At 33.9% G+C, this 22100-nt stretch overlaps 2 protein-coding genes and 1 long non-coding RNA gene across 8 annotated transcripts; 2 read left to right on the forward strand and 1 right to left on the reverse strand.

Annotated features, from left to right (window-relative positions):
• The first annotated feature begins 627 nt into the window (after positions 1–627).
• Positions 628–15829, forward strand: LOC143193212 (baculoviral IAP repeat-containing protein 7-B). 4 transcript variants are annotated; one of them, XM_076399272.1, is made up of 4 exons: positions 628–759; positions 5927–5942; positions 6031–6155; positions 14585–15829. In XM_076399272.1, exons 3-4 carry the CDS (start codon positions 6127–6129, stop codon positions 15579–15581), a joined length of 1026 nt encoding a protein of 341 aa, XP_076255387.1. In that variant the 5' UTR covers positions 628–759; positions 5927–5942; positions 6031–6126; the 3' UTR covers positions 15582–15829. The 4 variants fall into 4 exon arrangements, with proteins under 4 accessions (XP_076255387.1, XP_076255397.1, XP_076255378.1 ...); XM_076399282.1 differs by lacking the exon at positions 5927–5942; XM_076399263.1 differs by lacking the exons at positions 628–759; positions 5927–5942; positions 6031–6155 and adding an exon at positions 13402–13635.
• LOC143193253 (uncharacterized) lies at positions 4773–5402 on the reverse strand. Its single transcript, XR_013004973.1, has 2 exons — positions 5129–5402; positions 4773–5030 (listed from the first exon to the last, which is right to left on the reverse strand). It is a non-coding gene; the product is annotated as an uncharacterized LOC143193253 (long non-coding RNA).
• An 858-nt stretch (positions 15830–16687) lies between the features above and the next one.
• Positions 16688–21019, forward strand: in (inturned planar cell polarity protein). Of its 3 annotated transcripts, XM_076399047.1 has the most exons (11): positions 16691–17006; positions 17056–17285; positions 17333–17649; positions 17700–17877; positions 17934–18014; positions 18093–18285; positions 18341–18551; positions 18604–18867; positions 19872–20336; positions 20398–20667; positions 20726–21019. In XM_076399047.1, exons 1-11 carry the CDS (start codon positions 16888–16890, stop codon positions 20972–20974), a joined length of 2577 nt encoding a protein of 858 aa, XP_076255162.1. In that variant the 5' UTR covers positions 16691–16887; the 3' UTR covers positions 20975–21019. The 3 variants fall into 3 exon arrangements, 2 of the variants coding, with proteins under 2 accessions (XP_076255153.1, XP_076255162.1); XM_076399038.1 differs by having other exon boundaries at positions 16688–17006; positions 17934–18285; XR_013004938.1 differs by having other exon boundaries at positions 17934–18285; positions 20403–20667.
• Positions 21020–22100: the final 1081 nt, after the last annotated feature.

The following is a 22100-nucleotide window of genomic DNA, read 5'->3' on the forward strand; positions in this document are numbered from 1 at the left end:
ACAGTTGCCTACTTTGTTTCCACACGTCTCTCATATCATAAGGTTAGTGCTTAAAAAGCAAACTGAATGGTTTTTACACTAAATTACTTCCGATTTTTTGGTCACATCAGCTCAGCAATAACATTATAAACAAATATCTGATTATTTTAGATAAAAAATATGTGAAAATGTTGTACGTGCCTTTGGAATTTGAGTGTTTCTCTCAATTTCTCCCCCCCTTCCCCCGACACATCCTGATATTCGTCCAGTGGGATTACCTCGGAAGTGCACTCTTTCGAATAAAAAAAGAGTTTTGAAAATCTTTGAAAAAAAATATTGGTTCTTGGTTTTGTCCAATGCCCGAATACCCATAGTTTGAATTCATAATAGAACTTGAAGATATTTTAGAATTGTAGACCGCCATTTATCTCGACTGTCAATGATGTTCATTTATGGTTTTTATTCAATAAAACCACACATCACATGGTTTTTTTTGTAATCACAATTATTGCGTTACATCCTAAAATAATAATTTATCGTAAACACTTGCCAAACGATTTTTATATAATGTTAATTGTATTGTTATTACAAACAATGGTTGTTATATATATTATAGACTATTGGACAAAAATTAAAGATAAACTGATAGATAAATATTAAATTGTTGTAATTAAAAGGTGCAGTGCTTTATCTGAGCGCGTCGGTTTAGTTTGTGAAGTCATCGTGTTTTTTGTTCACGATCAAACAGTGCGAGTGAGAGATGAGACTGGTCGAATAAACGTACGTACAAAATACATACACTAGAATTGTAATTAGGGTTCACTCTCCTTATTCGCTAGACTTAATAATGTGTAACTTTTTCAATTGTATATGTACGGTATAAAGAAGAGACTAATATTACCATTAGTTTTTGGAAAATAAAGTATTATTCGATTATATTCTATATCAAACGATAATATCAAACAAAGCCAGATATTAAGATACGTAGCGATTGTATGTGATGGAAGTACAAGTACATTGAAACAAAATACAAAACTACTGGAAATGGAAATTTTAAAGATGATTTTGAGGAACCTTGATCTGATATAAGCACTCATAATATTCATATTGTGACTAGAATGCATTTAGTAGCCCAGCAAAAAATTTAAAAAATATAACCATGAAATCGTTCATTAAACCTAGATTGTTACACTTTGCCTTTCAGCCAACTCCTGCTGAAGCTATCCTTTCTTTATCTACTCTATTATAGTTTATAAATTCTTGGCCTCGTAGTACATAGCTTAGGAGCCTATATTTGGTTTAACTTTTTTAAATTCCAAAAGATCTTTCCAAACGCAATTGTTCTCATTGATGTAATAAAAGTTACACCATATTTTGTAAATTCCTTCAATTTGATATCGGAATAATTCCACAAAACTAAGGCAACAATTCGTCTTTATTTTTGTGAGTCATACTCAAATGAAAATGACAATGATAACAGTTATTATATAGTTAATGTTTTCTTAAATTCGTTGCAGTAAATATTTATTTCCTTTTCATATAATTTCTTATCTCTCTATTAATATTGACGGACAAATAATAATGTCGTTTCTTCTTTTGGTCCTAATAATCTATACTACAAACTAATATATCATGGAGATAACAGCAAGAGAACTATAATTTTTACCAACAAATACAAATAACGAGACTGACTTCACGGTATGGTACATTCTTGTACATTGATTTGCAACCTGATTACCAAGATAATAATTTAGTTCATGGAGTCTGATCACCCAGCTGATCAGAAGAAACTATACGGCTATATGTTGGTCCGTGAAAATGCTAGTGCTGGTCTTTTTGCAACAATACTGATATCTAGACATTTGCAACAATTTAATTCATTATTTACAGGCTATTAATTTACAATGCACATGGCTATCCTGGAATGACCCATGAGTTTTCATTTGAGATTGTGTTAATAGATACATTTTTCATTTCCAGTCACCATCACAAAGAACTCTTATTTTTTGCCTCGCAAGCAATGAAACTATTATACTGAAAGTTCCCTGAGAGTTTGATCTGGGTTTTCGTAAAGTAAATCTTGCAATATATTGTCTTCAAGCTTTTTGGTCATCCAGGTCTTCCGACATCAATATCACCACTTTTATGACTTTGAATCCAAAACAGACAATAGAGATGTGACTATAATATAAACATAAGTCTCTAAAAGTGTTTGATGGGCTTCGGCAACAGATTCCTTCAAATAAAACATCAAAAATAATTAATACGGAAAATATTATTTAGAGTCCATGGAAATATCAACAATACTAAATGGAAAAACTGTTATTTTCAGTAAGGAAGTGTTAAAAGCCGTTCAATTTAATAGTTAGGTTAGACCGTTTAATATTTGTTCCGCATATATTCGCATTTTCACCTATAGACATCGGTAATATCTATATATCTATGTACGCACGTAACAAATTACACCATATTTAATAAATTCCTTGAAACTAATTTATAGCACTTGCAACATGACGTCACAATAATTCCATAAAATTAAGCAAACAATTTTTATTTTAATGAGTCATACTGCACCAAAACAATAGTAATAATAATTCCAGATTATTTTCAATTAGCTACTGTTTTGTGGAACAATAAATATTTACTGTTGATAGAAAATGTCCGTATAAATTTCCGAAGAATCTATTAGTCCTATCTCTCAGTAATTAAGGAACAATAGGTTATTTATAATCAACAATGCTAAATCGTATGTTAAATAATATATCAGATAATATATAATATCTTGAAGATATACTAATAATTTTTAGTGTTATCTATGATACACGAACAAATACTACTAGCAGGACTGAATTCACGATTATATGGTTTACATTCTTTGGTTTACTGATTTAGTTTCCGACAAACCTACTTATTTTTACAATAACAATTAAAACTAGGTATATATCCTGAAGAGCCCATCGACCGTTGCTTAGTCTCTATACTATTAATGTTTACATATCAACACCGTTTTTTTTTCTTTTAAATACAATTCCCTGCACTAGATCAAGTTGTTTGATCCTTGATCAAATGATTAACAGATTATTTGTTTGATTTTCTTGAGCCTATATCTGAAGATTTCGGTGCTGAACCCAAACAATATAAAAATGATAATATAATTTTGTGACATATACACAAAATCAAATTACCAACGGAAATTCTTTTCATAAACATTTCGGTAATTGAGATTTGGAAGATTGGGAATCGTTCTCAACATCTTATTTTAGAACACTTTCTTTATTTCTAACATTTCTTAACATTTTGTTTTGTTTCCTTTCAGTAATTTATGCGATTAAATTCCATTTGATTGAATGTTATTTGAATGTACGTTGTCAACATCTTATTTTGGAACACTTGTAGTTTTCTTTATCTTGGAATGACCGGTTTTCCATGAGTATATTAGGTTTACGAGATTACTAGGAAACCAAGCAATGAATATTACTTTGTCGAAGGCCCTAGTTACAGAGGAGATGAGTTCAGCATTATGAAATTTTGTTCATAGTGTTATATTGACACGATTTTTTAGTTTCCTATGAACATATTGACTATTTACTTATTTTACCAGATGTTGAAAGAATTACACTGAAGTTTTAGCTCTGTTTCCGATATTTTTAAAGCAATGGATCAGAGAATTTACACTAATTTTTTTATAAAAATGATACGTGCAATAATATCTCGAAAATGTTAATTGTTAAAAGTTTGAGAATAGGATAAGCGTGTTCGAAATGAACGCCAAAACACGAAAAAAATTAATGAATTGAGATCACAATTAAAGAAGCTTCTGATGGTACTGGAAGCTTCCCAATTGGCTCACGTCATAATATTTGTAATGCACCTGCTGGCACTTCATTGCTTGTTCCCACATTTTTAACAAAAAAAACTTGAAGGATTGCCGTTTTGCAAAACGCAGATAAGATCGAACAGTTTGAAACAGAATAATATCTATGATTTCGTAGAATGTATGTTGAGTAACCGAGTATGTCACATATTGATTAAAATTTAGAAGCTATAAATAATGTCTTAGACGATGTCTCGATAACGTGAAATAGTTCAATAAAACTGATATAAAAAAAACTACATTCAAGGCTTGATGGGATATTTTGACTCCATGCTTTCTAAGTAATCTTAAGCCACACCTCGGATTAGGACACTTATCTAAACCATATCCAAAGTTTTTTTAGTAATGCGTCATGGATATTTGTGACGTCGAAACATTGCAATGTTGCCGCATCAACTCTGAGTTTTAGTTCAGTTTGATTTTGACATACAAGAAAATTTTAATTCAAATAAAATTATTAACAAAAATGTTATCAAATAAAATTTCTTTTAATATTATAGTACATCTAATACATATAGTATCGAAGGACTTAAGACTACAATTAAGAACATAGGTTTGAAGAACATTTGTTTTGTTTACATTGAACTCTTTTTCCACAACACCCATGAGGTAGAATTTCTAGGCGCGTTTTTTATGTAGTGGTATCCCCCTGGATGCCTAATCCACCTAATTAACAATGGTGTATCTGAGAAACGTATTTTACATGTTTCCTTCGATGGTGTGTTTACTTGTCAAGTCATCTTGGTATCACTGTATATTTTATTTCTTCTGCAACTATCGGTGTACACCATTTGTTTACCTTTTATTAAACATTTAACAAAAATTTTGTTATATTATCGACGTGGCGACATAGCTCAAACACCTTCCTGATTCTTGCCTCAGATCAGTCTCAATTTGTGGGTCTACTGATTTATTCATAATTGTATGTAAACAAAAATCACACTTATTTCTTTTTTTAAAAAGTTTTACTAAATAACCTGTGATGTACACTACTGTATAACGTAAAACTTTGTTTGCTCTTATAGGAACATCTGGACTGAAGTTATAGAATCAAGTAATTAACGGTAAGAAAGAGTAGAAAGGGGCATACTGACTGAATGAATACAAACTTTACCATTACCTTCTGGACTTTGTTCAAATGTCGATGATATTTCCTTCGAACACCCTGGTTGTGGGCCTAAAACGATGAAAATAGCCACTACAAATATACTAAGACAGTTTAGAAATTAATGGTAACAATTATGAACAGAAATGTGACTGACTCGTTCAATTTACCTTCTATATCAATTTGATTTTGATCCACTTCCACTTGTACATATTCTGGACTCGTGGCATTATTTTGACCATCACTAAATTGTTCATAAGTACTTAAAGGAAAGTTTAAATGTACTACAAAAATGTCTGACATGGTAACGATCATAAATCTGTTTCATGTTTAACCCAACCTGTTTAGGATTTTTAATGTTTTCTACTCATTTCTTATAGACCGCCTGGTATTTTTTAAACCGAAAGCAATGATGCATTTCCTCACTATCTGTGCATCCGGGCACACAACACTTCCTAGAACGAGAATGCATTTCAACTACCAACTTGTATATACTAATAAAATAATAATTATTTTATATAATAATAATATATACGTTATAACAATCTAACCACAGTGTTTTCTATATAGGGCACATTGAAAAAGGCGTGCAAAATAAATAAACCATAGAAGTACTATGTTAAAAGTAGTGACATCTATTCATTAGATACGAAATTCTACATATTTAATTTTTATGCAATAGTAACAATATATAGAATAACATATTTTTTAAATAGTCAGGAAGTTTTATATTATTTAGTCTGGAGCTACTGATTCACAATGAATGATATTGTCACATGACGATTAAATCTGTTACAGCTTATCGTGTTGTTATTCATACACTAGCGCGACCACAGTTCATTATGTCAATTTCTTAACATTTTGTTTTGTTTCCTTTCAGTAATTTATGCGATTAAATTCCATTTGATTGAATGTTAAACCAAAGAACAATGTTTCAAACTAATATTAATTTCAATGTTCTTTTACAGATCTATTCCGTAGAAAGTGAGTTCTTGGCGGTCTGAGTTGTTAATTTCTACACGATAAACTTGTGGATTAACGGTTGGTTTTGGTATATTTTTTCTTTTATTAGGTATTCTTTCTACGCCTTTACCTTTGCCTTTGCCAAGCTATTTCCATTGACCAGGTCTGTATTAGGAGGTCTGTATCGCCATCGATCCGCTGTTTGATGTCTCCTGAGGAAAAGAATTTAATGATGTAAGTACCTTTTCTTGAATTATTATTAATTTTTTAACCGACTTCGAAAAAGAAGGAGGTTCTATGTTCGGCTGTATATTTTTTAAATGTATGTTCGGCGATTCCTCCGTCAACCGACTTTCAAAATTATTTTTTCACTCGAAAGAGTGCACTTCCGAGGTGATCTCATTGGAACGAAATCAGGATATGATGGGAGAAAAGGGGGAAATCGATGGAAACGCTCAATTATCAAAGGCACGTACAAAGTTTTCGCGTATTTTTTATCTAAAATAATCAGATATATTGGGGTATGATATTACTACTGAGCTGATGTGACCGAAAATCGGAAGTCCTTCAGTACAAAAGCCATTCAATTTTCTTTTTAAACACAAACTATAACGTATAAGACCTCGTAGAAATAATGCAGCCTATTTCTTCTATGGTGTAATTGTTAAAGCATTCAACTCTCAGTGGTAGATCATGAGTTCGATTCCCAGCTGGAAAATTTTTTTTTTATTTTATTTTTTATTATTTTAAAAGCCCATCAGCCTCTTGGGCTATTTAGGGTCGGGTTACAATGTAGTATTTAAATAAAGTAAAATATGACATATAGTAATTACATAACATACGGTCGATAATAGTCTGATTTCTCTGAAGATATCATAAGAGCTGTATCATCCCCGCCGCTCTCAAAAAGCTGATACGCATGTCCAAGTGCTTTGGTTGGACCAGTTGCTCTAATGACCTTGGCATCCCGAGTTGCTGTTTTAGTATTTCAAGCGTTCTACAGTCCAGAAGGATGTGCTTGACTCTTCCTTTTAACGAATGCTCGAGTTAGTCTGCTATGTCCTATTCGCAGCCAAGCAAGGATCCTCAGTTGCAACATGCTAAAGTTATTAATATTAGGAGATTGATGAAAGACCCTCTTGATCTCCCACGACTTGTTATTTTCCATAAGGAGATCCCAATTTAGTTGATCCATTTTTTTATATAGAGTCCCTATGTATGTTTTAGCAGATTCCTTACTAAATAGAACGCTTAGTTTAATTTAATCTTCCTGTCAGCTCTTTCGTTACATTGTATTCCCCTATGAGGGGTAATCCACAGATAATTTATCCTTACTCCCCTCCTCTCCAGTGCTGTATGTAGCTCTCTAATGGCTATAACTAGAGGGTAGACTGTCTTTATTAAAATCAAACTATCCAAAGAACTCATTGAGTCCGATATTATAGGTATTGGTGCGCCTATCCAGGCATAAATGGTCAAAACCTCCACAGAAAAAATGCTTATAATAGTAGGAAGCCAAAAGTGCTGCTCTAATAAACTTGAAGTGTATGCGGGCACCGACGAATTCTTCCTGTTTAGAACCATCCGTGTAAATGGTAAGGTGATTTGGGTAATTCTCCTGAAGTGTCTAGGTGAAGAGTTGCTAAACAATATATAGTTTAGTACCTTCATGGATACGTATTGAAGTACTGCCAGGGTAGTATTGCCGTAGTTCTGTTGACTACAGTAGGGATTGTTGTTTTTAGTCGATCGCAAGTCCTACGAAATATTAATGATGGACTTTTTTCAACCGTTTTGGTACAAGAATGGGACAACAATCCATTGAAAACTATTCAGATATTATACAAATCTATTAGCGCGAAATATTGTCTTGAAATCAAATCATAACCTCAACACATGTCAAATGTTATTACGTATAATTTTGTTCATCCCCTGTAGCATGGATTCAATGAATTAGTGTCAATATAGATATGCGGAGTTGAAAAGGTCTATTAAGAAAAACCGCAAATACTTTTACTCCAACCCTATCATATTTCCGGAAAAAAAAACAAATGACAAAATTTACTTCCTAATAAAACGCAAGTAAAATCTATTTTTCGCGCGACACAATATTTCGAAATTCCAAAACGAATTAACGATATTCGCAACGTAATTGTTGTTGTTGGTCGTAGAAAACATGATTTTACGTAAGTGGCGTGCGCGGGTTACGAAATCGCCGCATAAAAACCAAAACTAGTCGTCCCTCACGGCCGAATTGCCGAAATCTACGCGCGCGGGCCTCTTTTCCTCATGGCCGCCTGCGTCACTTTTACTTTTCGCGACGGAGAACCATAATAAAAACGAGACGGGTATCCGATTCGGATCTTCACTTGGTTTGACGCCGATCCCATGTCGCTGCGTTTATTTAAATCCGACCATAAAGGAGCGGAAACTCCCCGCTATCGGCGAGGGAAAATAACAGGCTTCCGGTACTACTATTTACAAACAAAGCCCGTTCTATCGTAGACTCGTTTATAATGGTTTTAAAATTATCCAGCTGATGTTGAGAAGCAGGCCTTGTTGGATAGTAACAGGGCATTTAAAAAGTAAAACACTTTTTTTGGCAAAATTAGTTTTTTTATTCAACATAATTCGAAATAGTCGCTGGAGGCCAAATCTGGAGAATACCGTAAATGGGGAAGCAATTTGAAGCTCAATACATGGATTTTTGCCATCTTTGTCTTGGTGAAGCAGCACTTTCTTTTTCTTTGTCCAATGAAAATTATTCCATGCGCATCCCAGAATACAGACACCATAACCTTGCCAGCCGATTGTTGCGTTTTCCCACGCTTTGGAGCGCGTTCATCGTGTGCAGTCCACTGATGAGTGAAATGATGGAGTCATGTTTCATCCATTGTCACATATCGGCGCAAAAACTCGGGTTTATTACGCTTAATCATCTTCAAACACTGCTCCGAATCATCAACTCGTCGTTGTTTTTGGTCAAAAGTGAGCTCGCGCGGCACCCACTTTGCACAAAGCTTTCTCATACCCAAATATTCGTGAATGACATGATGTAATGACTTATCTGCCTGACATCCTGAACGCTCAGCAATATTATAATGCGTTAAAATACAGCAGTGAATCTATCGGGTTATTTTATGCCGGTGGAAAAATAAAATGATCACAAGCGGTCACCATCAGATGGGATAGGACATAATTCTAACCAACTTCTTGACCAACATTCAAAAATATTAGCGTTGGGAAATATCGACTGAAAACAATCGAAACAGTCGATAGTCGTAAATCACTCGAAAAACAGTCGATAGTCAAACTAACGACTGAAAATAGTAATCACTATACTAACTGCACGTTTCGACTGTTTTTTTTTTTCAATTCGTAAAGTCAGACGAAGATGTACGAAAACTTTCCTATCCAAATTGTGAGAGAGGGCAGGACGTCGATAATTGCTTGAATCAGTTAATTTTATTTGTGCTTATATTATCCAACGAAGTATAAGCGAGACGGATATGTACATATTCCTTCACGTACTAACTTTAAAAAAGAAAAGGAAAAAAATACTGAATACAATTAACATGCAATTAATAATTTAATTTTAAAGGAAATAGAATTACTTTTATATTTGAATGTTCTGTGGAACTGTAAAAAGGAATGGAATTTTTCTATGGAATGGAAAAATACCCCACAAATGTTTTATCATATTTTAATATGTTAATTGCTATTTTTAAATAATATACTATAATAAATATAGACAATACAGTAGAACTTAAACAAATGCTTAATGTGTTATTGAACGGAAATATTTTTTAACAAAAATCGAGTGAGTAATCGAAATATTACCTATTATTGCCATAAAAACCGTCAAAAGTATTTTATTAGCAATAAAAGGATTTTATTACATTAACAATCTTGAAAAATATCGTTCCAAAATACTGCTCTATTAATATACAATATATTGTTGTAAAGAAACAAACCACCAAAAAAATCATAAAACTATACATATTACATATAAATTTATTTAAGCATAAATTGGGTACATTTTTGTCAAGGTCGCGGCTAGAACGACGGAGCCAGAACATTAACAATCAGTTGAATGAAACTAGCAAAACTAAAAATAGGGACTGAAACAGTCGATAGTAAAAAGTAAATTACTAAACAGTCGATAGTCGATTTCAGTCGATAGTTCCCAACACTAAAAATATAATAGTTGTTTCCATATGACGTCGTTTGGCACAACGCATATTGTACAGGACAATATCATGCGCACTTTCAAGAGATTATACCATAAAACTTTTTTGGTAACATTCAAATTTATATCAGAAATAAATCAACAAAATCTTAAACAATTGCAAATATAAAAGCAAATGTTAACAATTCCTAGAAGCGGTTAACAATTACAATTACTCATGCGGAAATTGATAAGAATTGTGGTCACAATTCAACAGTGAAGCGAACTACTAAGGTTCAAAAATTACAAACGTTTCTTCACCCGAACAACGATTTAGTCAAAAACTTCAAAATAGCATTGTATCGAATGTCATCTGACAATCATAATATCCCTGACAAAGCACCTGCCGGTGAGCACCCAAGAAGGTTTCATTCACCGACAATCGATGAAGTGGCTTGGTCAATTGTTATTGTCGGAGAAAATTTGCTAAATAGATCTAGACTTTAGAGTCGCATTTTTTAATAATACTTATTCAATAGTACGCTTCAAAGGCAACTAACTATTGCCCAAACATTGGCTTTTTATTTGGATAGATGAATATTTTTTAACAAAAATCGAGAGAGTAATCGTAATATTACCTATAATTGCCATAAAAACAGTCAAAAGTATTTGACTATTCATCAATAACAATTTTAATCTTTTTGACCTATTACATTAACAATCTTGAAAAATATCGTTCCAAAATACTGGTATATTAATATACAATATATTGATATTTACAAGCAAACTACCAAAAAATCATAAATAATAAAAAAATACATATAAATCTATGTAAGCATAAATTGGTTACAATTTTGTCAAGACCGCGGCTAGGACGACAGTGCCAGAACGTTAAAAATCAATTGAATGAAACTAGTACAATCAAAAATAGTAACTCAAAAGTTCACGACTGAAACAGTCGATAGTAAATAGTAACAAAATCAGTCGGTTCGAAAATAGTAACTGAAACGGGCACTGGTAAAAGGCAGTAAAAGCAGTCGAACCAAAGATAGCGGACTGAAACAGTCAATAATAAAAAGTAGTCATTTACTTTTCCCGACTCCTCCAAGTACTGAAATGGATGACAAGCTTCTGTTTCAGATATATGATCGTGTAAAAGTCACTTGTAAAATCACTTGGTTCATTTTTTGTCCAGAACCCCAACAAGTTCTAACGATAATGATTCCCATTTGGCTTCAAGGTTCAATAAACTGTTATCAAACCGCACGATAAAGATCGAGATAGTAAGTGACGCATTAAATTATATTCAAAATTCTCATAATGGCTTAGTGATTGACAGTGATCATAGTGAAAAAAGATGTTAGTAAAAAACATATCATCTGGTTCTATGAAAAAAGAAGTCACTTACGATTCGAGAAATCACTTTTTGAAGTCCTCAATGAGATAATCAGAATACAATTATTCGTAGAAGTATTTTGTCATTCTGACGTCGATGCAATTCTTTCAAGTCAAATATTAAAGGGCAAAGTTAATCGAAATAATAATTTAAGTGACGTATTTTATTATTTGCAAAAGTATGATAACAAACGTCATAATTTGACCAAGCCAAACCAAACCAAACAAGATTTTAATTTAAAAAAAAAACATGTTATATTGTTCTATGAAAGGAAACAATTATATGCATTTGAGAAACCAGACTTTGAGCAATTAATAGAAGTACTTTGTCATTCTGACACCAATTTACACAACGGCTGATGCAATTTACAATTTTCTTTTTCAAATGTTGAACAACAAATATCGTCGAAACAATAAGTTAAATCGCTTCATAGAGTAGAAAGACTATTTCTATTATACTATTTCGCTATTTTATGAATAGCTTTTCAGGTTATTATAAAATTGTCATGGTGACAGTGGCCAATATCCGCGAATTATGATAAGATTTGTTTGAAAAAAGTCCACAATAATTGAAAAGATGAAAACAAAACACGATAATGAGGTGAAACAGATGTAGAAAATGTATGGGAGATGTGTACATTAAATGGAAATTATTTAACGTTGGAATAAAGGCTTCTGAAAAAAAAACATATAACTAAAAACAGGTAACTTTGTGTAAAAAATATAAATATAAATTCAAAAGTATATGTCACAACTTATTATCTTTAATATCTTATCTGGAAAACAATTAGCACGAAAATCATCTAATATAATATAATAAAAGAATTTTGTTGGAGTGTGGATACATGATATATTGCCTCACTTTCTATATAATTAGATGAAAAAACGTACTTATGATGAGGGCTTTAAATTATTTTTTACATATGCTTGTTGACGGACGAACATTTTCCTGAAACCATAAGCTCTAATAGATCCAAAAATATGTCCAAACTATCTCGGTTAGGTAACTTTAACCCAGTATATTTATTCGGATACTTGCTCAAAATATTAAACCCCCTCAAGATAGTATTATAAAGTTGAATCTCAATTTTCTCTGAGACTATAATAAGCAAGCGAGAAATCACAGTAGGCTATTGCAATCATTCAGAAATTTTAATACAGTGTTTGATGATGTATTACCATCGACACTAGCACACGGCAATGGAAAAAAAACGTACTCTATTTCAGCAAACGCAGTCAAAACGAATTACTTAGAAGGAATGATATTTTCTACGATAAAGTCTGCTAAATACTTAGCAAATGTTGTCATTAAAATTGTCTATTCAATTATATTAAACAACTGTTAAATTATCTTGGATCATTGACTAACGTTTCCATACGTTTAAGTATTGAGAATCATCGTTGCGCCTCTGATGTTTTCCTAGCCGTTGTTACCACAATTTCCAACAATTTTCTACCATCATTCAACGTATGTCCTTCCGATACTTGGAATATAGAACTAATAAAAACTGATTGTTTGAGGAAATCGATATTTTTTCAGTAACCCTACAAAAAGTAGTCTAGTACAGCTGTTCATTAGCAGGTCTGTTTTATTGATATTTCCCATAATACCACCGAAATATCCCACTGTTTAAAATTAAATAATTTTTTCCAGTCTCTAATCAATCGATAATAATACTATAGAACCACCGAAATGTCCCACTCTTTAAATATTTTTTCAAGTTTCTTATCAATCAATAATAACTTAACAGTAATTATATATTTCAAAAATCTTAAAATCCAAATCAGTCTGGTGATATGCTGTATTAATAATATTAATTAAAATCCTAATATCCCAATATTTCCATTCAATTACGGCACCAACGCATACCAAACCAATGTGATATGATCATCCCCACCTAATTCCCGCCATGAAACTACACAAACCAAACGGCTGCTCCGCAGTTCACGACGATCTCTCGTGTTGTGTCATAAAATTGTTTGTACTAGTCTAGCGTTTTTCGAGCAGTTGTATCCTAGTGTTCGAATCGCGTTTCATTCATTCATAAATAGAGACGGTGTATGTGCGTGAGACAGAGAAAGCTATAGACGAACTACTCTGTTTTCAATTCTTCCACTTATGCGGGATATATTGATTCCAGGAAAATATGCGTAAGTTTTATTTATTTTTCGATTACCTACCGCCAACCCCAAATAACGTATATCGCAAATAAAAGCACATTTTAATATAATTCTCCAGCTGACAATAGAGTTAAATGACGTGACGTTGCCAAGTGTTTCCTATTTTTATCGATGTATTCGAATTTCGACGAAAGCTAATCATTCTGTAATCGTTTTAACGGGAATCGATAAATACCTTAATTTTCGATAAAGAATATCTACGAAACGAACGTTTCAGTTACGTTAGCCAAGTAAAAAACGGGTTTCACGAGTGAAACTGCTCGATTGATGATTTGGCAGCCCCGCCATATTAGTTGGCATATTGGTGCTGAGTTTGCAGTTTGTTTCGAAGTGTTAAATCGAAAATGTTCAAGAAACAACCACGATGAGGCAATAGTTTTCTTGTAAAACATTTCGTTCGATAGTATCGCAGGTCAGTAATCGTGTAAAATATGGCATTTTTATCGGTAAAATATCCAAGCTGTTGAGACCATATGTTGAAATTTATTGGATTACTGTATGCCGTAAAGTCGTTATGCGTGGGAATAGTTTTAAATTGCTATACGAAATAGCTGGCAAGAGGCTTTTTAGGCCTTGTCTGTGGTAGGTACTCGACAGCCGGCTTTTCTAGGAATCCGTCTGGAAGGCTCTAGCCGTCTCCGTCTTCGACTAAGGCCCTCTCTCGCTTCCGGCCGCCGGTCATTGATGTGATCTCGTTGGAATGTGGTAAGGCTGGTTGTGTGGCCTGTAAAGTCGTGCGGGGAGGCGCGGGTTCATTGGAATGCTGGAAGTCGTGAATGGTTTCGAATTCCAACCGCACAAAACACCATAGTAACACATCGCTCTAGCGACATACGGCCTAAAAATGTTTTTCCTTACATTTACTAGATATATTATAGATATCGATGATGAGTGTTAATGTTTATTTTCCTTGTTTCAGGTCATTAGTAATGATGTCATCGTGTCTGCAAACGTCTCATACACAGACTGATAATCCTACAAAAGCTGCCATTTCTTCCAGTTCTCATCCCCCCTATCAATCGTACACAGAAAGGCTAAAATCATACGACACTTGGCGCAGCCTACAAGTACCTAAAGAAGACCTAGCCAGGGCAGGATTTTTTTACAAGCAACATAGTGATGTCGTGCAGTGTCCATATTGCCTGATCGAAGGTTATAATTGGGTGAAAGGCGACGATCCTATGAAAGACCACAGGACCTGGAACCCAAACTGTCCATTCGTCATGAACAGTATAGAACACGATAATCAAATACCGACAAACGACACGTGTGGCTTGTATGGAATACAAATTTTACCCAACTCGGAACCAGAAGATTTAACGCAACTTGGAATCAAGAGGACAAACGGTCCCGTACAACCATCAAAGCACAGTATAGAAAGTAGATTAGAAACCTTTAAAGAATGGCCCAAATCAATGCGCCAGACACCGCAGCAATTAGCGGAGGCCGGGTTTTATTACCTCGGCGTCGGCGATCAAACGATCTGCTTCTATTGCGGGGGAGGTTTGAAGAACTGGGAGGAGACCGACGATCCCTGGGAAGAGCACGCCAAGTGGTTTCCTCGTTGTTCTTATGTCTTTATGAAAAAAGGCGGCGAATATATAGACTTGATAAAGAAACAAATGCAGGCCAGTGTGGCCGTGACAGAAACCAAAGAAGCTCCACCTGCCGTGGTCGCCAGCAGTTCCATCGCGGCCGAATCGCAGTGTTACGCGAAAGACAGCCAAGAATGCCCCTCACCTACGCCTCCCAGCGATTCCAAATCACTGTGCAAAATATGCTACAAGAACGAGGTGGGAATTATTTTCTTACCTTGCGGCCACGTGGTCGCGTGTGTGGACTGCGCTACAGCTCTAAGAAGCTGTCCCATATGCCGAAAACCATTAGAAGCTACGGTTCGAGCGTTCCTATCTTAATCGCAGATGAAGTTTCTGTATTCTACTATTTTATTTCCATAAAATTTAGTCTAGTCACAGTATGTATATATAGTATTACAAAAATTCGCGTGCGTTATTTTTTTACAATGACTTTGGGATTTAGTATGAACTTTAATACTTTGTCCAAACTTCACCAGCTGAAATTGAGAAAATCTTGTACAGTAAACATTAATATTAACTTGATAATAGAATATAAACGTAGAATTTTAATAAAAATTATTTATTCATTTGTACTTTTCTATTACCCCATCAATCTTACCTGTTTTCTGTCAATAGTTTGTTCATTTCTATGATTTATACGTTATATATATTATAAATCACTTATATATCCAATAAGACTTGATCTATACTGTTTTAGTAGAATCTAAACAATTTTTGAGGCTGATTTAGAATTAGTTCTTTAATAAATATTTGTATATTCTACTTATTTTCTTTATAGCCAGTCAAACTTTCACATATTTAAAAAAAATTTGATTGTCAGTATTACTGAAGCTAAAATTTTAAGTCAACCGAGATTTGGTTTAATTATCTTATATTATTTAAGTAAAGTAATTACTATGACTTATCTAATTAAACAATTTAAAAATAGCGTAAATCTAATTTATTATGGAATATTTATCAAACTATTCCAAGTATTTTACATACCACTTTAATATCTTGCCTTACTTTTTTGTTGTTATTCTGAACACTTCAAGAGAAATTATTGAATATGGAAAAAAGTAGGTTTACTGTCACAATAACATGTAATGAAAATTATATAGAATACAAGCAACTTAGAAAACCATAAATAATTTAAACAGAAAATATATATTTTACCAATTATAAGGCATATTTATTATGATGCAACACAAATATATATAAAAAAAAACCAAAATTGGTTTACAATATTCACCAACCTTTAATGAAATTGAAATTATTTTAAATATTAAAATAATCAACTGTAAAATTTTGAGAAAGTAAGTTTATTCTCACATTAATATATTATATCCAATATAGGCAACTCAATAAACGAAAATATATTAATGCTAAAAGTTATAACCTTTAGCATTACAAAATTATCTTTACATAATAAAAATCTTTTTAGTCAAATTAATAAAATCAGTTTAAAAGTCAACATATTTCATTATTCTTTTAGCCAACGATTGTCGACCTGGCTGTCATGAAATGTCATCTACTGTGTTTTGAGAAAATATTTATACACTTGTTTAGCAATGTTTTCACGTTAAATTAACTATCATGAAAAGATCTGTCGGTATTTTGTTGTCCTTGCTAATACAGAGATGACATGGAGTCCCAACGATTGCTATCGTCTAAAGAAATCGTCGACACCCAAGACGATGAAAGTTTTGATGAAGAATGGATGGATGGTTCCAGTGCAAGTTCTTATTATTCAGATTCCGACAGGTACTTCAGTAAACTATAGTACATTGTAGATAAAACTTTCTTGTTTTAGTACCGTTCCTGATTGGGAACCTTATATAGATGATACATCAGGAGAACTACTGTATATTGATTGTCATCCATTTGTAACCCATAACAAGGACCATATCAAAACAAATAACAAAACTGAGCCTTTCTCTAAAACTCAGTTGCGACGAAGCACCCGTGGAAAATTTCTTAGATTGATCAGAAGGAGAGAAAGTGGAAGAAGAAGTAAAAAAGGTGTCAGGGCATCAGATGAAGGTAAAAGTGCATGAGGTTGTAAACTTTAACTGTTCGTTGTTTTTTAGGCAATGATTTCAATACTCAGAAGGTAAAGTTTCAAGATTTCCAGGAAGGTGAACAAAAAATTGTAACATTAGAGATTGACTCTGAAAACAGATACAATCTTTCAAGTGACAAGTCCCTTGCAGAATCGCTACTGGGTCTGATTGTTAGTACTTTATCTGATGGTAATAGAGTTATGGTTGCTGGATTTTCTTTTGATAGTAAGGCGAAGCATGAAAGAAATATAAAAATTGGAGACTGGTTGAAAAGTATTAATAACATTGATGTAAATGTACACAATCTAGATGATATTTTGCAAAAGTTTATTAACCATAATGAGGTATTAAGTAAAAAAATTGTTTTTTCCTAAATTAATGATTCAATTTCAAGGTATTATTAACTCTTCAAAGGGTGGCAGCTACAGAGGTCACCAAAGATCCCCCTATTAATGAATTGAGTGTGGAGTCAGATTTTGTTCGAGAATTATTAAGTTCTGGAGGTAATGATGGTGACCTCTTATCTCAGAGGCTATCCTCATTGCCTGTTGGGGTTGTTTTTCTAAATACTGGTGAGTTTTGGTCATATAAAAAATTACTTTAAATAAAGATGATGCTCTGTTACCAGATAATTGTAATGAAAATAATAGTGATGTTTTATATTTATATCCAAAACCCTTACATCATAACTCTTTGTGTAACAGCAGAGGTATGTATATAACATTAAACCATCTACTACAAGATCTAACTGATAACAAACCAAGAACAAGTTCAGTTTTGTTTAAAGATAAACTGGCTCATGTTGTTTACACACAAATTAATAATCACTTATTACTGTTAATGCTTCCTGATATGTGTGTTAGCATTAAGGAGGTAACTAAAATGAACCAAGAATTAATTCGATATCTGGAGTTTATTTTCGAGTCAGTCAGTCGATGTTTTTTACAAGATGTTAAACAGTTGGATTCTTTATTTTTACGGTAACACATGAAAATTAATTTTATCGAATTGAATATATATATTTTTTTAATATAGGTATTTCGTAAGGATTTTAAACGGTTGTAAGTGGACGACGACCAAAGATTTTTTCGAGAATTTCGATGTCGTCGAGAGAGATTTAAAAAAAGCCGAGTCTTTTTTCGATGAAGTGATGCTGGTAGTACCTACGCTGAGCCTACACGATGACGCATTGATGCAGATTGACGATGCTTTAGCCGAACTGGAGGCGAGCGATTACAGGGAATGGGTAAGTCGTTTTAAGTTGCCTCTGAAATCAAACTGACACGGATATGTTGCAGAACGAGGAACCACTAGATTGCCAAAGACTGTTTACCATACTGGGCAGTGCCATCTTTCATTCAGGATATCTTTTAGCTTCTCATCTCGTGTACGAAGATTTGGTGGATGTGTATAACTTTTGTAAGCACCAAGGCATTCTTCATTTGTCCAAAACGGAGCCGGTGAAGTCGTTGATCATGTGGAGGGAGGTGTATCCGAAATCTTGTCGTTCACCGCACGCCATCGACGGTCGAAGATATCTACTTGTTGTCGGCGCTGGAAAGGTAATATCGACGATGTTTGGTGCACGTAATCCTCGTTTTTGATATTAGACTTTTCGGTTTTAAATCAACGAATCGTTCTTTTTTTGAGACTGAGAGTGTGATTTACTTGCCCGTTATATCGGTAACGTTCAGCTTGATTGATTGAACGTCCGTCCGTTTTGATAAGAAATCGATAGTTTTCCATGGTTCACTCGTAATTTTCAATGATTGACATAAAAACATATTCCATCATCACTGTTTACAAACAGTACGCCACAGAAGTCTCCCAACAAATCAAAAAACGGTTTAACAACTATTCATCTCATTCATCAGCTTCAACCTTGGCTGTCCAGGGTGGCGCAAAATTGGAAGCAGCGTAAGTCACGGCGATATTTTGTGATTTTATGCATGATCCTGCGAAACGAAGCGTTCTTATCGCAGTTTTTCGCCTAAAGTCACGGTGAGTGTTCAAAAATGGAAGGAGAATTAATCGATGCTGTGCGGACTCGACAAGATTCTTACGATACAAGTCATGTAGACTACATGAGGATTAAATTATTTCATTAAAATTCTTCACTAAATTATATAGTTAAAGTAAATTCTTCGCGAGTCTTTCTTTTTTTTAGATAAAACTTCTCAGTTACCGATTACTAGCAATCTGGGAGATAAACATTACCATATCAGATTCGAATTCGTCTTCCGAATCAGATTCAGAACTAATATCCAGTTCAGTCGTTATTAGTGAAGTATGAATTTACATTGTCCAAGCTTACTACTGTGTACAGCTTTACTGCAAAGCGAGAACTGCAGTCGTATTTGCGCGGTTTCGGTGCCTGGCAGTTTTATCCCGCGTACACTCGCCGAGACCCTCACTACGTCATTTCACCAAGCGGCTTCCCATATTGCGCCTGGCCTAAACCACCGGTTATGATCATCAAATATATAATTAGAAAAGCAACAAAATCCTTTGACTGACGTTTTTATCATTTCCAAACATTTAATTTCCTACCATTTCACCATTTCAGGATTTGCTTGTGACCATAATGGAAGCTGGTGGCTGCACCGAACCCCCCGAAGATAATCTGGGGCCGGACGCCTTTTACGTAGAAGAGGCCCAAGCTACGCTGGCTCACGTCCAAGAATTGGGCCTAAGCGTCGTAGCGCAGAGAAGTTTACTGGCCAATGGTGGATATGAAATAGCCTCTCCCGCACCTTTCCTAAACAAAAGAAAATCTGATTTTAGAGGCTCCTTGAACTTGTCGAAATCGACACCGCCGCCTCCGAAGGATTGCGCGCAAGGTGGCAAGAAGAGCGAGGTTACGTCGATTTTGAAGAGGAGGAGCGTGGAACAGCATCTGGCGAACGACGACGTGTACGACGCTTATTCCGAGGAGTCGACGGTTTATAGCGAAACTAGCGATGATTCCGGCAGCAGGAGAAGACAGCGTTACGATTCGAATGAAGACGAATCCGACTTGGATGATTTTGGGGTAATTTCCGAAAGCGAACGTTATCCTCGACCATCAAAATCGTAATCTCTGTTACTTTTAGGGCAGCAGTCAGATGAGCGGAAGTAGTTTCGATATATCCGAAGTACGTCAGGCTTTGCTATCCGATTTGGGTGATTACATGCCGACACAAGTGACCTCAGGCCCTCATAACGTTCTCTATCACTTCATACACCTTGATTCGACCGAAGGGACACTAATCAGTCCCGTAGAGTATACAGCACAATCCCAAACATATGGCCTTATCTTAAACAACTTCAAAAAATGTTGTCAGAATATCCACACCATATTCCAAAACACCCTACGATTCAAAGTATATACTCCGCCCCTCATTTATCGAGATGCCACCGTTAAATTCCTACTTTTTTTAGAGTATGCCCGCTCAGGATATTGCCAAAAGCTTAATGAACAAGAGCCTGATCGCCATCAAGGAATACGGGATGTTGTTTGAGTGTTCTTACCTAGACGATAGAGACAAGAAAGGGCGGGTACCTTATTGGGTGGTCGGGAGACTGTTTTACATGCCCCATCCTAAAGAATTATATGTGTGCTATCAGGACAGCATACCTCAAAATATCGTGGAGCTAGCTTTTAAAATAAATTTACAAAATAAAATCTAAAAATATGTTTTGCTAACAAATTGACAATAAATATTTTTTATACTACTTTGGTATTTTCGAAAATAATCTATTATATCAAAACATATCACTTGACCAAAATAATTATGATTTATGGTGATATCATAACCAAATGGTGAAGGCGATAAACATATTTGAAAATGATTAACCTTTGGAATAAATTTTATAAACACATTAATTTTCACCAGTTATGTAATAAAAAAATGCACTTTCACGGTTCTAAAACAGTTTCACAGTCTATATCTAATTCATCAGTCGTAAAAAAAATTTCAGAAAAGGTGAAGGTAAGTAAAATATTTCGAGGTTCGGCGATTAAAAGCCACAGATTAATTTGATTTAGGTAAAGTTCATAAATAAGTGTAGTTCTATTTTTATATTAGATAATTGCAGAAGGAACTTGAAGATCAATCTCAATCTTAATATTTTCTTTCTCTATAAACGTATTCGCCAGGAAGCTAAATAAAGGCAGAAATAAGTTATACTCGTGTGTAGTATTGTCCCAACAAAATGGTGAAGGTAATTAGACAAATTTCAATGTTTACATTTTCCTTACTTTAAAGCAATATTCTTAAAACGATTTAAATTTTTAGTATTTTAGGAAAAGTAACCTGAAATAAATTAATGTTAATCTTTTCATCACTTTTCACCAGAAAGGTAGAAAATAATAATAAATACCAAATATTGAGGGTACACTTATTTAATTTTGAACCAATTATAAGGATCAAACCTAAAATACGTCAAGACTACAGCGAAATAAAGTGGTTTATAACCCTATATAATTTTTGTTAATGTTAATTAAAAGATGCCTTAATCTTTGTATATATGCTAGTAAAAAAACTGAGTTAAAATGTATTAGAAAAACTTACTCTCAAAAAAGATACATACAATTCTATTTAAAAATCTAAAAATCCTCTAGACAAAGTTACAGTTTTCTACTTGATGGAAACATATTTACAGGAATCTAACATCTTTTATAAAACTAAGACTCCCTCCCACAGCGCCATCTGTTATATGAAACCTAAAATAACTCTGAGAATCTTTTCAATGGAATGGAATGTAATTTTAATTGTAAATACTGAGACTAATTAAGTCATTAATTGTTTAAATA

Source organism: Rhynchophorus ferrugineus, unplaced genomic scaffold (assembly GCF_030347505.1).
Source record: "Rhynchophorus ferrugineus isolate W39M unplaced genomic scaffold, kcgeb_rfMv2 rfM1, whole genome shotgun sequence".
Taxonomy (NCBI): Eukaryota; Metazoa; Arthropoda; class Insecta; order Coleoptera; family Curculionidae; genus Rhynchophorus; species Rhynchophorus ferrugineus.